General features: G+C 44.3%; 1 protein-coding gene across 1 annotated transcript in view; it reads right to left on the bottom strand.

The window, feature by feature from the left end:
• The window catches only part of DYTN (dystrotelin), a 67,904-nt gene extending 65,096 nt beyond the window's left edge, over positions 1–2,808 (bottom strand). Inside the window, exons 1-2 of the mRNA XM_077448507.1 lie at positions 2,521–2,808; positions 1,703–1,774 (exon numbers count right to left, since the gene is read on the bottom strand). Coding sequence (XP_077304633.1) covers positions 1,703–1,737 — 35 coding nt within the window. The 5' untranslated portion in view covers positions 1,738–1,774; positions 2,521–2,808. The remainder of the gene's footprint in view (positions 1–1,702; positions 1,775–2,520) is intronic.
• Positions 2,809–17,360: the final 14,552 nt, after the last annotated feature.

Raw genomic sequence — 17,360 nt, 5'->3', positions numbered from 1 at the left:
ATTTTACTGTTGGTATAATGTTCTTTTTATGGAATGCAGTGTTCCTTCTACGCCAGATATACTTGGACACACACCTTCCAAAGAGTTACACTTTTGTCTCATCGGTCCACAGAATGTTGTCCCAAAAGTCTTGGGGATCATCAATATGTGTTGTGGAGAAATTGAGACGAGCTTTGATGTTCTTTTTGCTCAGCAGTGGTTTTCTCCTTGGAACTCTGCCATGCAGGCCATTTATGCCCAGTCTTTTCCTGATGGTGGAGGCATGAACGCTGACCTTAACTGAGGCAAGTGAGGCCTGCAGTTCATTGGACGTTGTTGTGGGGTCTTTTGTGACCTCTTGGATGAGTCGTCGCTGCGCTCTTGGGGTAATTTTGGGCGGCCGGCCACTCCTGGGAAGGTTCACCACTGTTCCATGTCTTCGCCATTTGTGGATAATGGCTCTCACTGTGGTTCGCTGGATTCCCAAAGCTTTGGAAATGGCTTTATAACCCTTTCCAGACTGATAGATCTCAATTACTTCTTTCTCAATTGTTCCTGAATTTCTTTGGGTCTCGGCATGATGTGTAGCTTTTAAGGATCTTCTGGTGGACCTTACTGTGTCAAGCAGCTCCTATTTAAGTGATGCCTTGATTGTGAACAGGTGTGGCAATAATCAGGCCTGGGTGTGGCTAGAGAAATTGAACTCAGGTGTGGACAACCACAGTTATAGTATGTTTTAACAAGGGGGGCAATCACTTTTTCACACAGGGCCATGATGGTTTGGATTTTTTTCACCTTTAATAATAAACACCTTCATTTACAAATTGCATTTTGTGTTTACTTGTGTTGTCCTTGACTATTGTTTAAATTGGTTTGATGTTCCGAAACACTTAAGTGTGACAAACATGCAAAGGAACAGGAAATGAGGAAGGGGGCAAACACTTTTTCACACCACTGTAGAATAGGCTTTACTATGAGTGCAGTGGGACATTGATCAAAATAAGGTGGATATGCACAATGCCTGGAGTTCCATGTCATAGTAGAAATGGGGCCTGATTGTATCTAATTCCTCCTAGCGAGGGGTCCGTCAATTAGCTGTGGGAGGCAGCGCCATTAAAAGTAAGGGGAAGCTTCCATCTCCTACAGCTAATCACGCCCACTCACATATAATCGCTCATGCACCAATCCCATGCAAGTGATCAGCCCTGAACACAGGCAGCTAAATGTCTATTAATGTATTTTTTGTAGAGAACATCACATATAAAAATAGCATTCCATTACCTTTCACAACTTATAATAATGTATCCTCCTTGATGTAGAGGCTGGATAATGATTCTTTTACTTCATCAGGGGTAAAACAATAAACCAATAATGCATCATGTGAACATGGTCCTCAAACATTTCTGTGTTATTAAGAATACCTACCTGGAACATACAAGTAATTATAAAGGCAAAACTTTTTTTTTGTTTTGGATGAAGTAAAGAAGTATTTTGTAGTTGCTATCTTTGTTGTGCCTACTATTGTTATACTATTATACTTCAGATATTACAAATGGTGATATGTGTAGTATGTAATTAGCCTGAGAGCAATGAAATTCAACCAATGAATTATCTTGGCTTGTGTATTTAAAGATATGTCATAAAACTTGCCATTACATACATGACAATGCAGAAGCTATGCCTTTGATGGAAGAAAATATACAAAATTGCATTTTTTACTTACTCCTTCTTGTCCCTCACTGGACTGGTTTTCTCCATTTCTTCCAGTCCCCAGCAATGTTTTGTGGTTATGATTCTTCAAAATAAACAAAGTAATACATAATTAAATTAATTTAAATGTGCTGTAAATTTCTCCCACAATAACAATTTCCCTAAACAAATATAGGGTTAAAAAATGTGTTTATTATTTCCTATTACCATTTTGGGAATTGAAAACAAAAATATAGTGTTTGCCTGGTTGTATTGCTTTCTGTATTTATGTTAGGGAAGTTTCTCTTCTTTCAAGACATGAAGTAATAGCAAATACCCACAACTGGGATACAGACAATAAAAAAAGTAGATTGCCAGTACTTTTAAACAAAAAAAAATAATAAAAAAAAGGTAAAAATTGTATTTTATTTTCCCAAAAATTACAATTTGCTTAAGATGCACAGTACTTTAGCAAACCAAATACCATTAAACTGAAATTTAGATATACGTTGATCCAAAAAATAAAAACAAAAAAAACAGTTCTACATGTTTTTCATCATGTCACAAAATTAGCTTATGTACAGTTAGGACTAAAAAATACACATGTAAAGATACAGCTTGCTTGAATAGTACAAGATTTCATTTTTTTTACATTTTCTGCATTCATGTATATTGAATAGTAGCTGACAAAATGGTAGGAACAGTAAGCAACTTAATATCAACTTTTGCTATGAACCATTTTAACAACAACATCATTATATGTGTGTAAGCTTGACTAACGTCCATTCTACTACATTACATAAATTCACCTATCATCGACCTTAAAGTATAAATGTCATTGCAGTCTCCTACCTTAATTTCTTTGGCTTCCTTTCTCCTCTGTCGTTAATTATGCCGAAAAGTTAAATGGCAAAATGATTGCATTTCCTTGCAATTGTAAGATGTATTTAAACTACTGTGCCCCTAAGTATTACATATACCTTTGTGGCAAAAGCGTGTTTGTAGTGCACCTGAAAGTGGAGACTGTGAAAACATGACTAATCAAACATGCATTAATTAGTAACACATAGCCTCAATAATTAAAGAACCTTCCTTGATCTTCATTCAAAAGGAAATTTTAGCTCTGCTCCATAGACACTGTATTTTTCCCAGGGTTAGGTAATACAAAGCAATTGCTGTTGCTGTAGAAACCATATGTTTCCATAGGAACTGAAGAAGCAAATGAAGAACCTTCATATTTAAGCCTGGAAGTACAAAACCCCAATTAAAATAATTAGATATTTCCTGTAAAAGTAATACAAGAAACCTGATGATGTCAGGGTTACAATATGAACCTGATCAGATGTTAAGTGACACGATTAACCATGAAACAATTATTTATCATAGAAGCCAAGCTCTCATTGCTAAATGTATTGAATCAGCTTTTTAACATTGAAGGAAACACTTCAATATGTAATTTAACACTTTAATAGCTGATAATGTGTTCTTGTGTTGTATTTTTCATGGATCACTATACTTTTGAAAGTATTTATTTATGTATCTAATCTAATAGATTTTTTGTGTGTGTCAAAATTTGCAAATTCATTTAAAAAAATGTTTATTTTCTATATACAGTACATTACATTGTACTGTTAAGCTACATGTATCGGATGTGTAAATTGTATCAAATTAACCACTACAGTTTAAGGTAAGCACCAATAATGAAGGGTTTAATCAATTTATCTGTCTATGCAAGATATATATATGACTATGGGGGTAATTTACTAAAGGAAAATCCACTTTGCACTGCAAGTGCACTTGGAAGTAAAGTCGCTGTAGATCCGAGGGGGACATGCAAGGAAAATAAAAAACAGCATTTTAGCTTGCACATGATTGGTTGATAAAATCAGCAGAGCTACCACTCATTTCAGATCTTCCCCTTAGATTTAGAGCAACTGCACTTCCAAGTGCACTTGCAGTGCAAAGTTGATTTGCATTTTGTAAATAACCCCCTATGTTTAATTGGTTGCCCACAGCATTTTTACTCCTCATTAGGGTTCAGAAGTTTGGATGCAAAAGGTTCAGGCCAAACTTTGGTTGTTCGGGTGTTCTGCAGAACATCAAACAATATGCGGTGTTCGGGGCAGCTTCCAAAGCCGCCGGTACACCATTAAAGTCTATGGCCAAACCGTTAACGGAACACCGTTAAAGTCTGCGCCAAAATTAAAAAAAAATGAGATGGGGTCCCCCCAAATATCCATACCAGGCCCTTATCTGAGCATGCAACCTGGCAGGCTGCAGGAAAAGAGGGAGGGACGAGAGAGTGCCCCTCCCCCCGAACCATAACAGGCCACATGCCCTCAACATGGGGAGGGTGCTTTGGGGTAGCCCCCAAAGCACCTTATCCCCATGTTGATGGGGACCAGGTTTGAATGTTACATTTGCTCTTTTTTCATTTGTCTGGCTGGTACACCTTGCAGTTCACCTCTCCTACTCTTTCCACTTGGTCAGAAATGTACATGAAAACAACATGATACAGCAACTACTGGTTGACCACAATATGAGAAAACACCAACTTCAACCAGAAATCACTGTGTTTCCACTGATTTTTCCTAAGCGTTTGAGAGAGTGGAGTCATGTAATTGGGTGGTTCCATAATTGTCTTGAGAGACATCTAGCTCTGGTATACTAGGCACCTCTGGTGTTTGGGGAAACCTTTGTCTCACCAGCTAATAGAGTTATAGGAAAAAATGCATTTCCATCAGCGGTCAATCATATAGCACTACAATTGGAGTTATAAAAAGGGGGGTGAGGGGGGAGAGGGGAAGAAAGAGGGACTTTAAGTGAAGCACACAGCAACTAAAAAAGTTGGTCAAGTGACTAGAAAGTTATATTTATTCATAGTTCATAATCCATAATCCACCATAAAACGTTTTGGACATCAAGCCTCTAAAAACATTTTGGGCATCAAACCTCTATATAGTAGATCTTGCATAAGCATACAATGTATAAAAAAATACCTCATCTGCTCTACGTGACGAATCATATTCACTTTTTCACTACCCATCTGTTGGCCATAGGCTCCCCTATGGCATTTTCACTCACACTTCACTTCACATATGCACTTTTTCACTTTGTATGTGCCTGTGGTGGGTGTCATCGCCCATGCTGGCCTTTGTGGTGACCGGGGGTTCTGCTCTGCGATGTTGTGTCGATCCCCCATGCGGTTCTGCTGGTGTGTGGATGCAGACATTTACTCCATGATTTTGCTCCCGATGAACGGTTGTTGCGCTGCGAAACGTGTCGAGCCTTTATCAATTTTTTATCTCTACTTCAATCATGGAACAGTAAGATATCACTTGATTTTATTCATATTCTATATAATTTATTATGACCCTGTGTATTATATGCATTAATTGTCATTGCTGTTTTTTTCAAATGTTAAGGTCTATTGGATTGTGGTATATTTTTTTATACATTGTATACTTATCCAAGATCTACTATATAGAGGTTTGATGCCCAAAATGTTTTTTAGAGGCTTGATGCTCACTTTTTATGGTGGAATATGGATTATGAACTATGAATAAATATAACTTTCCAGTCGCTTGACCAACTTTTTTACTTGCTGTGTGCTTCACTTAAAGTCCCACTTTCTTCCCCTCTCCCCCCTCACCCCCCTTTTTATAATTTGATAGGGATGGAGGCGGGCACCCCTTTGATGCTCGCTTCATTTAAAGTCCCAAAATTGTATTCTGCTTATTTGACAATTGGAGTTATGTTCAAATGGGTTTAGCCCCCACTTAGCAGACCCTGTAGCATTGTCAGGTGCTAGGGCTCTGTCCCACTCTCTGCACAGTTCCCAGGACAGTGGAAAGCCTTTCCTCATAAATACATTACTTCATAGCAGACAGTTCCCCAACGTTTTAAAGATTACTTTGGCACTGGCAGTGGTGTACTTCTTATCGTCACCTTCTAAAAACATAATTCCTATGTGGCACTGGGTCAAATATTCATGGTGAATGAGTTGGGTATCAGGGTAATTAGGCTGCTGGACTCTAGGAGACCATGTATATTTTTCACACTTTTCTTGACCACACAATTCAATATAGGAAGTGAAAAAAATAGGGGGAGATCTGCTGCAGCTAACATTACAGTACAAACCTTTTTCTTTTCTTTTTTTTATCTATAATTTGAATACAATATATCCAAAAGGCATGAATGAAGAATCTTAATTGACTGTTTTACTAATTGCCCAGTTGACCATTATGCAATAATTTTTCAGCTTGCTGGTTAGAAATGTACTTTAATACCGGTTTCTATATTTATATACTCTGTGGACTGATGAGAAAAAAAATGTGACTTTTTGGAAGGCGTGCGTCCTGTTACATCTTGCGTAAAACAAATATATTTATAACAAGAACAGCATACAAACAGGAAGAGGATAGTCACACAGCATAACAGGACTGTCACTCAGCATCAGCATAGGCAGTCTTGAAGGGATCTGACATTTAAAAAAAAATTATTCGGTTATATCAGCATCAGGTGCTTGGTAGCTGGTGGTGATCCAAGACTGATTCATTTTTATGAAGGTCAGTCGATCAACCGGCGCAAAGGCGCACCCTGTGATCGGTTACAAAGTGATACAGTGATCCATCCTCAAGACCCAGTAACCCAGAGGATTTTCGGTGGGAAAGGTGTCCAAGTCTGATCTTGCCCCTAGGTATTCCTGCACCATGTAAATCAGACGCTGGCGATAGTTGCTGGAACCAATCATACCTTGGGGATGCGGACTAAAAAATTGTCTAAACGCATCGGTCAGACGGACACCTTCTCCACCGCTCCTTCTGTGACTGACCAAAACCTCAGCAACACGTTGTCCAGGACCAGGAATTTGTAACCTCCCAGTCTCTGGGAATGCGTTGCACAGACCTTTCTGCAAGGCCTCCCAAAGATGTTTCATCCTCTGCTCCCTCTGCGACGGCAAGATAAGGTCCGCAAACCTTACCCTTGTAACGTGGATCAAGGAGAGTTGCCAGCCAGTAATGATCCCTCTCCTTGATCCGATGAATACGAGGATCCTTCCGCAGGCTTTGCAGGATCAGGGAGGCCATGCAGCGTAGGTTAGCTGAGGTATTCGGTCCAGAGTCCTCTGGGTCACTAAAGATGAAATGATCCGCAGCCACGTACAAGTCCACGGGTTTCTTGGGACTGTAAATCATCCCTAAAAGACTGCTGCTGATGCTGAGTGCCAGGCTCCACCTCCATGCTGGCACAATCCTCCTCCTCCTCTTCCTGTGTGATCAGCGGGCCAGCAGGAACACTGTCTGGATAAAGGGAGCCTTGAGAGGCAAGGAAGTCCACCTCTTCCTGCCTCTATTCTGCCTCAAGTGCCCTGTCCATTACTTTATTCCACTCAGCATGTGCTCCAACAGGTGGACAGTGTCACTGATGCATGCACTGTCACTGCTCACCATCCTCGTGGCCTCCTCAAATGGTGACCGGACATTGCATGCATCCCTGATCAGGGCCCACTGGCGTGGGGGGAAAAACCAAGCTCCCCTGACCCTGTCCTGGTGCCGTAGTCACACAGTTACACATTGATGGCCCTCTGCTGCGTGTGCAGCTGCTGCAGCATGGCCAACGTTGATTTCCACCTGGTGGGCATGTCACAGATTAGGCGGTTCTTGGGCAGGTTCAATTCCTTTTGGAGGTCGAGCACTGGCATTATATGACCGGCGGAAATGCACACAGACTTTCCTAGCCTGCCTCAAGACATCCTGTAAGCCCGGGTACCTGCCCAAGAACCACTGCACCACCAAGTTAAGGACATGAGCCAGGCAGGGCACATGGGTCAGTTGTCCCTGTCGGAAGGGCAGAGAGGAGGTTGGTGCCATTGTGGCAAACCACCATTCCTGGCTTAAGCTGGCATGGTGCCAACCACCTCTCAGCCTGCCTCTGCAGAGCTGACAGAATCTCTGCCCCAGTGTGGCTCCTGTCCCCCAAGCACACCAGCACAAGCACGGCATTGCATCTTTTTGCCCGCGTACTTGCGTAGCCCCTTGAACACCTACGGAGCACCACTGGTTCCGAGGACAAAGCACAGGAAGAGGCCATGGAGGAAGAAGAAGAGGAGGGGGTAGAGGAGAGAGGTGTGTCACAATCGCCAGTAGTAGCATTTTGGAGGCGTGGTGGCGGAACAACCTCCAACACTACTGTACCTTGTCCTGCATCTTTCCCAGCTACCAGAAGCTTCACCCAATGCGCTGTGAAAGATAGGTAACGTCCCTGTCCACGCCTGTTGGACCATGAGTCAGTGGTAATATGCACCTTACCACTGACCGCCCTGTCCAGCGAGTCCAAGACATTGCCTTCCACATGCCGGTAGAGAGCCGGAATCCACTTCCGTGAGAAAAAGTGGAGTTTGGGAACCTGCCACTGAGGAACCGCACATTTCACAAACTCACGGAAGGGGGCAGAGTCTACCAACTGAAAAGGCTGCAGTTGAAGTGCTAGCAATTTAGCCAAGCTAGCATTCAACCGCTGGGCATGTGGATGGCTGGGAGTGAACTTCTTTTGACAGTGCAGCAGCTGGGGCAGGGAAATTTGGTACAATCGGACGTCTGTGTACCGATGGCAAAGTGCATGCAAGTACTTGGCTGTGACACACCTAATTCTACACCTTCATTCCTCTCAGTGCAGATTTTAGAGAGGACTGAAGGTATAGTGGGGTATGAGATCCCAGCTGATGAGGAGCAAGGAGAGGTCCTCTTTGTTCTTTGGTGTGGGTCTTTTAGGTATGCTTGCGAATAAACTGCATGGCAGATCGACATTTGTCTGGTCCAGCATGTGGTGCTAAAGCAGCTGATGTTTTGGCCATGTGAGATACGATTGAGACATATGTTACAAATAGCAGCGGTGTGATCCGATCTCAAAAAAGGCCCACACCAAAGAACTTTTGGAATATAGTGCAGAGGCAGTGCCCTGCACATGCAGAGCTCTACGGCGTAATGCAGTCGGTGTGCTGCCCTTAAGCTGGCCCCTGGAGGGCATCCTGCCTCATTGAAGATGTGCTTCCTCCTCCTTTTTCCTATCAGGCACCCACATGGAGTCAGTGACCTCATCATATCCTCCCACCTCATCACTGGAGCAAACCTGGCAGTATGCTGCAGCTGGGGGAACATGACTGGCAGATTGCTGTCCTTCTTGGGCATCTTCTCTCTCTTGGCTCACGTTACTGCCTTCCTAGCTGGATACCCAGCTAGAAGTATCTCAGTATCATCATCAGAGTCTTCAAAACGCTGGGCATCCTCACGGAGCATGTACCCAACACTGTGCTCAAACAGTTTGGGGGACTCCTCAGGAGGACATGGTGGGGCTAGGGAAGGAGTGCCCGATGTCATTGATGCGAGGGAAGAGGCCGCATGGCAGCTGCTTTGCCAGTACCCTGAGCCTGGGTGAGAGAAGATGAGGAGGGCTTGGTCATCCACTCTACCAAGTCTTCGGAATGTTGCGGCTCAACACGTCCAGCTGCGGAAAACAAGGACAAGTGTGTCCCATGGCCACGTGCTGATGAGGATGCACTGCGTCCACAACCAGCACTGTTGCCTCTAGACACAGAGCCTGCTTGCCCTCTTTTATTGGCTCGTGACTGTCTGCCTCTCCTTGTTGGCCTTTCAGACATACTAATGGCCTGTAGCTGCAAAAAACTGGGACGTATATACTGATTATACTGCAGCTAGCAGAATCAACTGCCTGCCTGTAGTATTATTACTATGAGAACACCAGAAATTGGGGTAGCTTTAGGTGCACACTGTGCTGATGACACAATACACCGACTGTAATTACTGCAGCTGCCTGCCTGTGGTATAGGATCAGAAGAACACCAGCAATTGGGGTAGCTTTAGGTGCACACTGTGTAGATGACACAGTACACCGACTGTCATTGCTACAGCTGCCTGCGGATAGGATCAGCAGAACACCAGCAATTGGGTTAGCTTTAGGCGTACACTGTTCAAATGACATAATACACTGACAGTAATTACTGCAGCTGCCTGCGGTATAGGATCAGCAGAACACCAGCAATTGGGGTAGCTTTAGGTGCACACTGTGCAGATGACACAGTACACCGACTGTAATTGCGGTAGCTGCCTGTGGTATAGGATCTGAAGAACACCAGCAATTGGGGTAGTTTTAAGTGCACACTGTGCAGATGACACAGTACACTGACTGTGATTGCTACAGCTGCCTGCGGATAGGATCAGCAGAACACCAGCAATTGGGGTAGCTTTAGTCGTACACTGTGCAGATGACACAATACACCGACTGTAATTACTGCAGCTGCCTGCTGTATAGGATCAGCAGAACACCAGCAATTGGGGAATCTTTAGGCATACACTGTGCAATTGACACAATACACAGACTGTAATTACTGCAGCTGCCTGCCTGTGGTATAGGATCTGAAGAACACTAGCAACTGGGGTAGCTTTAAGTGCACACTGTGCAGATGACACAGTACACCGACTGTAATTACTGCAGTTGCCTGCAGTATAGGATCAGCAGAACACCAGCAATTGGGGTAGCTTTAAGTGCACACTGTGCAGATGACACAATACACTGACTGTAATTACTGCAGTTGCCCGTCTGCGGTATACGATCAGAAGAACACTAGCAATTGGGGTAGCTTTAGGTGCACACTGTGCAGATGACACAATACACCGACTGAAATTACTGCAGCTGCCTGCCTGTGGTATATGATCTGAAGAACACCAGCAATTGGGGTAGATTTAAGTGCACACTGTGCAGATGACACAGTACACCGACTGTAATTGCGGTAGCTGCCTGTGGTATAGGATCTGAAGAACACCAGCAATTGGGGTAGTTTTAAGTGCACACTGTGTAGATGACACAGTACATCGACTATAATTACTGCAGCTGCCTGCCTGTGATATAGAATCAGAAGAACACCAGCAATTGGGGTAGCTTTAGGTGCACACTGTGCAGATGACACAGTACACTGACTGTGATTGCTACAGCTGCCTGCGAATAGGATCAGCAGAACACCAGCAATTGGGGTAGCTTTAGTCGTACACTGTGCAGATGACACAATACACCGACTGTAATTACTGCAGCTGCCTGCTGTATAGGATCAGCAGAACACCAGCAATTGGGGAATCTTTAGGCATACACTGTGCAAATGACACAATACACAGACTGTAATTACTGCAGCTGCCTGCCTGTGGTATAGGATCTGAAGAACACCAGCAACTGGGGTAGCTTTAAGTGCACACTGTGCAGATGACACAGTACACCGACTGTAATTACTGCAGTTGCCTGCAGTATAGGATCAGCAGAACACCAGCAATTGGGGTAGCTTTAAGTGCACACTGTGCAGATGACACAATACACCGACTGTAATTACTGCAGTTGCCCGCCTGTGGTATACGATCAGAAGAACACCAGCAATTGGAGTAGCTTTAGGTGCACACTGTGCAGATGACACAATACACCGACTGAAATTACTGCAGCTGCCTGCCTGTGGTATAGAATCTGAAGAACACCAGCAATTGGGGTAGATTTAAGTGCACACTGTGCAGATGACACAGTACACCGACTGTAATTACTGCAGCTGCCTGCGGTATAGGATCAGCAGAACACCAGCAATTGGGGTAGCTTTAGGTGCACACCGTGCAGATGGCACAATACACTGACTGTAATTGCTACAGCTGCCTGTGGTATAGGACCAACAGAACACCAGCAATTGGGGTAGCTTTAGGTGTACACTGTGCAGGTGGCACAATACACCGACTGTAATTGCAACAGCTTCAAATGAAATTAAAAGACACTGTCTCTCTGTCTATCTCTCTCCGCCGATACAACACACTACACAAGGCCGCCGCACAGGCGGCCTTATATAGTGTGGGGCATGTACTAAACCCCCTGAGTCATAATTGGCCAAAGCCACCCTGGCTTAGGCCAATTATGGCTCTCCGTTTTTTTCCATGCCGTGAGTGGCCAAAGCATGAGGGTCATAGTGCATGCTTGGCCAATCATCAGCCAGCAATGCACTGCGATGCCATAGTGAATTATGGGCCATGACGCGCCACTCGAATTTGGCGCAAACACCCCATAATGTTTGGAATTCGCTGAATGGTCGAACAGCCGATGTTTGAGTCAAACATGGGTTTGACTCGAACATGAAGCTCATACCTAGTGGTAAGTGCAGAATTGCCCTTACACTGGTGGTCAGTGTAAATCCCCCATAACATTGGTGATCATTGGAGGTCATTGTATAGTCCTTCTTATACTGATGGTTGGTGTAAATGCTCCTATTACATTGGTGTCAGTGTAAAAATCCCTCTTTATATTGTTGGGTGGCATAAAATCCCCTGTTACATGGTGGTCAGTGCGAATTCCCCCTCACATTGGTGGTCAGTGCGATTTCCCCCTCACATTGGTGGTCAGTGTAAATCCTTCCTCACACTGGTGGTCATTGAAAATTCCCCATTGCATTGGTAGTCAGTGTAGAATCCCCCACTACAGTATATTCTGTACTTGCCAAAGATTTCTAGCTTTGCTCTACATAATTCAGAATTTGCCACAGTGTACTGTCTACTAACTAACCCCATCCCCCCACCACGGCCACTGATCCTATCAACCCTCCAACATTGTCATTGATCACATCTCCCTCCCCAAGCATTGCCACTGATCCCCGGAATCCTAGGAGTGTTCTGTCTATTGATGGGACCCCTCACTAGTCCATGGTGTGCAGGCAGTGAGGAGATAATGTGCTATAACCTTTGGCAACCAATAAGTGAGCAGTAATGATGTGTTATAACCTTTTTAATTCACTTTGGAATTTACTCACTCACTTTGTTGAATTTATCAAGTGATTTTAAATTTGTTACCTAAACCCAGTGCACATTCCTATTTTTGCATCTTGGGGGATTATTTATAATCCTCAATACAGGGTCTCACACTTCACAATCACTATACCGTATCTCACAAAAGTGAGTCCACCCCTCACATTTTTGTAAATATTTTATTATATCTTTTCATGTGACAAGACTAAAGGAATGCACTTTTCTACAAAGTAGTGAGTGTACAGCTTGTATAACAGTGTACATTTTCTGTCCCCCCAAAATAACTCAACACACAGCCATTAATGTCTAAACCTCTGGCTACAAAATGGAGTACACCCCTAAGTGAAAATGTCCAAATTGAGCCCAATTAGCCATTTTCTCTCCCCGTTGTCATGTGACTCGTTAGTGTTATTCTTAGGAATATTCTTCTCTTGTGATCAGTCAAACTCTTGGTGTATTGAGAAGCAGACAATTTATTCCAGATGTGTCACACAAAAGGATGAAGCTTACAAGCCAAAAGATGTCGTAAGAATCACACAAAGAGATGTACATCCCCCCTCCTAATACCTACAATAATATAGCCTCAAAGCTTCTATTGGCTGAGGAAACACAGATAGCGTGCCTGGTACAAAATGGTACTTTATTTGGCTAATTAGTGTTTCCTGTACAGTCTCTCTCTACCATATATGGCTAAGCCTAATCATCATACAACTTTCTGTGGAGTTAGTTAAAGCAAACTATATAGCAAGTTAATACAAGATGTGGCAGCACGCAGGTAAAATCACCTGGTTGTATTCAGGATGGGAAATATGTGTGTCCTAGATTCAGGCTTTATGCAGACTTTTACAATTAGAGGGGAAGAGTTAATGAGCCCAGCTGAAGTAAGTGGGCTCATTAAGACCTCTACAAAAAACCCCAGCATGCATAGGGAGATGCTCCATCCTGGAACCAGTTTTGTGTGTATAGACTGGGGAGTCTGAGATCTGTTCTGTGCGGTGAGTTAACACCTGTGTGGCAAACCCCTACAATAGAGACAGGGACTGGGGCAGCACAAGGCTGCACCCAGTTGTTAGACAGGGAGTCTACGTGTGTAGTTAGAGGTCAAGCTGACCAGGATTTATTTTCTTGTTTTATTTTGTTTGGCTGTTATATGTATCACTGCATGTAGCCTAAATAAACCGGACCTTTTGTTTTTTGCACCTACCCTGCTGTCTGCTGTGCCTGACTTTGTGTTGTGAACCCATCCAGGGGGTCACACACACCCGCTACCGAGCGAACCCCCTCACAGTTGGTGGAGAATTTTGGCAGTTTTTTTTTTTTTTTTTTAAGACCAGCATGGAGAAGATACTGAGACAGCTGGCTCTAGCAAATGCAAACCAGCAGCAAGCAAATGCAAATCAGCAGCAAACAAATGCAGCTTTACAAAAGAGCCTTGCAGCTCAACAACAAGCCCAGCAGCAGGCAAATGCAAATCAGCAGCAGACAAATGCAACTTTGCAGCAGAGTTTGGAAGCTCAGCAACAAGCCCAGCAGCGATCTGAAGCCCGCTTCATAGACCTGTTGCAGAAGCAAGAGCAGAATTTTCAACAGCAAATAGAGACATTGATACAGCAACGTCCGCAGACCAATGAAGCAAGTGGGTATAATAATACCGCAACCTTTGGTGTGAGCCGTTTACTGACAAAAATGACTGGAGAGGATGATCCGGAGGTGTTTTTGACCACATTTGAAAGGACTGCTGAAAGGGAAAAGTGGCCTAAGGAGCAATGGGCTGGACTGGTGGCCCCTCTGTTAACCGGGGAATCGCAGAAAGCTTATTATGACCTAGAGCCTGACCAAGCAAAAGACTATGTGGTGCTAAAAGCAGAAATATTGGCACGGCTGGGTGTCACCCTGGCAGTCCGGGCTCAGCGTGTGCATAACTGGACTTTTCAGGTTGGAAAACCTCCCAGGTCTCAAATGTATGATCTCATTCACCTGAGCAGGAAGTGGCTGCAGCCAGAGATTTTGACCGCACCAAACATTGTGGAACGTGTGGTTATGGATCGTTTCCTGAGAGCTCCTCCTACTGCCATCCAAAAATGGGTAAGCCATGGAGACCCAGAAAATGCAGATAAACTTGTGGATCTGGTTGAGAGGTACTTGGCTACAGAGAACTTGACCACCTCTTCCAGGGACTCACGGACTTTCCCCCCTAAGACCAGATCATCCCCAGTGGCGGGTAAGATGACTCCATGGGGTGAGGGTGGAGAGAGTGAGAGGGTGGGCGTTCTACCTAAGGTCTGGCGGGAGCAGCCCAGGAAGCCCATGCTGCAAGAGGCAGCGAAAAAAATTATTTGCTACCGCTGCCGGCAAGAGGGACATATTGCAGCCAATTGCCCAGTTGTGGATGAGCCTATGCAATGTGACTTTATAAGGGAGAGACGTCAGTCGCTGTTTGCGACAGTTGCATGCACTGCCATTCGGGGACCTGAGAAACATTTATGTAAAATGTGTATTAATGGTAGACATGTTGATGTGTTGATAGATTCAGGTAGCCTGGTAACATTGATAAAAGCTGAATTAGTTACTACAGAGGTCTCTGGGAAGAACAGGGTGGCTGTTATTTGTGTGCATGGGGACACCCGAGAGTATCCTGTAACTTCAGTGTTTTTTGAGACCCCCAAAGGTAACCTCTCTCATCAGGTGGGGTTAGTGTCTCAGTTACCACATGATGCTATTGTGGGAAGGGATTTTCCAAAATTCTGGGAACTCTGGGATTGTCCTGAGGCCCCCATTGGTGCCCCTATAAACCAGGAAGATGACCAGAATTCCTCTGGGAGTGGTGAGGACTCTCCTGAATTTCCCTTGTCGGTATTGGCGGGGGAAACTCGAGAAACTGGGGAGGAGCCAACATCCTCAGATGAAAACATGCCGTCTGTGGAGTTTTCGGATCTTGAGGTTCACAGGGAAAATTTTGCCACAGAACAGTTAAAAGACCCCACCCTAATAAAGGCACGGGAAAATGTGGTGAAAATAGATGGTGAGTTAGTGAACCCAGATAAGACTTGCCCTTATCCTTACTTCACTATGGAAAGGGACCTGCTATATCGAGTGGCTCAAAGGGCAGAAGAAACCATTGAGCAACTTGTAGTGCCCAAACCTTACAGGAAGTTGGTGTTAGAATTGGCTCATGGACACATTCTGGGAGGTCATCTGGGGACAGAGAAAACCAGAGAGAGGGTATTGCAGAGATTCTATTGGCCTGGGGTCATGAAGGAAATAGAAAATTATTGTTCCTCCTGCCCTGTGTGTCAGAAGTCGGCACCTATGCCACATTTCCGTAACCCACTGGTACCTCTTCCTATCATTGAGGTCCCCTTTGAGAGGATCGCAATGGATTTGGTAGGTCCGATAATGAAGTCTGCTAGGGGGCATCAGTACATTTTGGTTATATTGGACTATGCCACCCGTTATCCGGAAGCAATTCCTCTCCGAAATACCTCGGCCAAAACCATAGCCAAAGAGCTATCCCTTGTTTTTAGCCGCGTGGGTATTTGTAAGGAACTGCTTACGGACCAAGGTACACCCTTTATGTCCCGGGTTATGAAAGAATTATGCAAGTTGTACAAAGTGAAGCAATTGCGTACATCTGTGTATCACCCCCAAACAGATGGGTTGGTTGAAAGATTCAACAAAACCCTAAAACAAATGTTAAAGAAGGTGGTGGATAGAGATGGAAAGAATTGGGATTGTCTAATACCCTATCTGATGTTTGCCATTAGGGAGGTACCCCAATCCTCTACGGGTTTCTCACCCTTCGAGTTGCTCTATGGGAGACACCCAAGAGGGCTGCTGGATATCGCCAAGGAAACTTGGGAAAATGAGAGTTCTCCTCACAGGAGTGTGATTGAGCATGTCGCCCTGATGCAAGATAGAATTGCACAGGTAATGCCAATTGTAAAGGAACATTTAACCCAAGCGCAGTTAGCACAGCAGAGAGTGTACAACCGTGGGGCCAAGACACGTACTTTTTCCCCGGGGGATAGGGTCTTGGTGCTAGTCCCTACGGTTGAAAGCAAATTTCTGGCCAAATGGCAAGGTCCATATGAAGTAATTGAAAAAATTAGTGAGGTGAACTATAGGGTTAGACAGCCAGGAAGGCGAAAGCCGGAGTAGATCTATCACGTCAATCTGCTGAAAGCCTGGAGGGATAGGGAATCCCTAGTCGCAGAGACTTTGTCACAAGTACAGCCTGATTGCTTAGTTCCTGAGGTTGGAATAGCAGACACCTTATCGAAACCCCAACAACAGGAGGTTAAAGAGTTTGTACTTCGTAACAAAGAGATTTTCTCTGAGCTTCCGGGACAAACATCTGGCGTAGAGCATGACATTATCACCCCGCCAGGAGAAAGGGTAAAACTAAAACCTTATAGAATACCAGAGGCCCGATGGGAGGCAATACGTGGGGAGGTTCAAAGGATGCTGGAATTGGGTGTGATAGAGGAGTCCCAGAGTGACTGGTCCAGTCCTATTGTACTAGTGCCCAAACCTGATGGGAGCTGGCGGTTTTGTAACGATTTTAGACAATTAAATAAAGTTACAAAATTTGACACCTACCCCATGCCACGTATAGATGAGTTGGTTGACCGGCTGGGAACAGCCTGATATATGACAACTCTTGATCTCACCAAAGGGTATTGGCAAATTTCCCTGGCCGAGTCGGCCAAGGAGAAAACTGCGTTTGTAACCCCAGATGGGGCATTCCAATATAAGAGAATGCCGTTTGGGTTACAGAATGCACCGGCAACATTCCAGCGGAAAATGGATAAGATTCTGAGGCCCCATCATAAATATGCTGCAGCTTACCTGGAT

The sequence above is a fragment of the Lithobates pipiens genome, unplaced genomic scaffold (genome assembly GCF_037356315.1).
Source record: "Lithobates pipiens isolate NorthernLeopardFrog02 unplaced genomic scaffold, aLitPip1_a1.2 Scaffold_22, whole genome shotgun sequence".
NCBI lineage: Eukaryota > Metazoa > Chordata > Amphibia > Anura > Ranidae > Lithobates > Lithobates pipiens.
The sequence above is the reverse complement of the archived record's forward strand: the minus strand, read 5'-3'. Positions and strand labels throughout refer to the sequence as shown.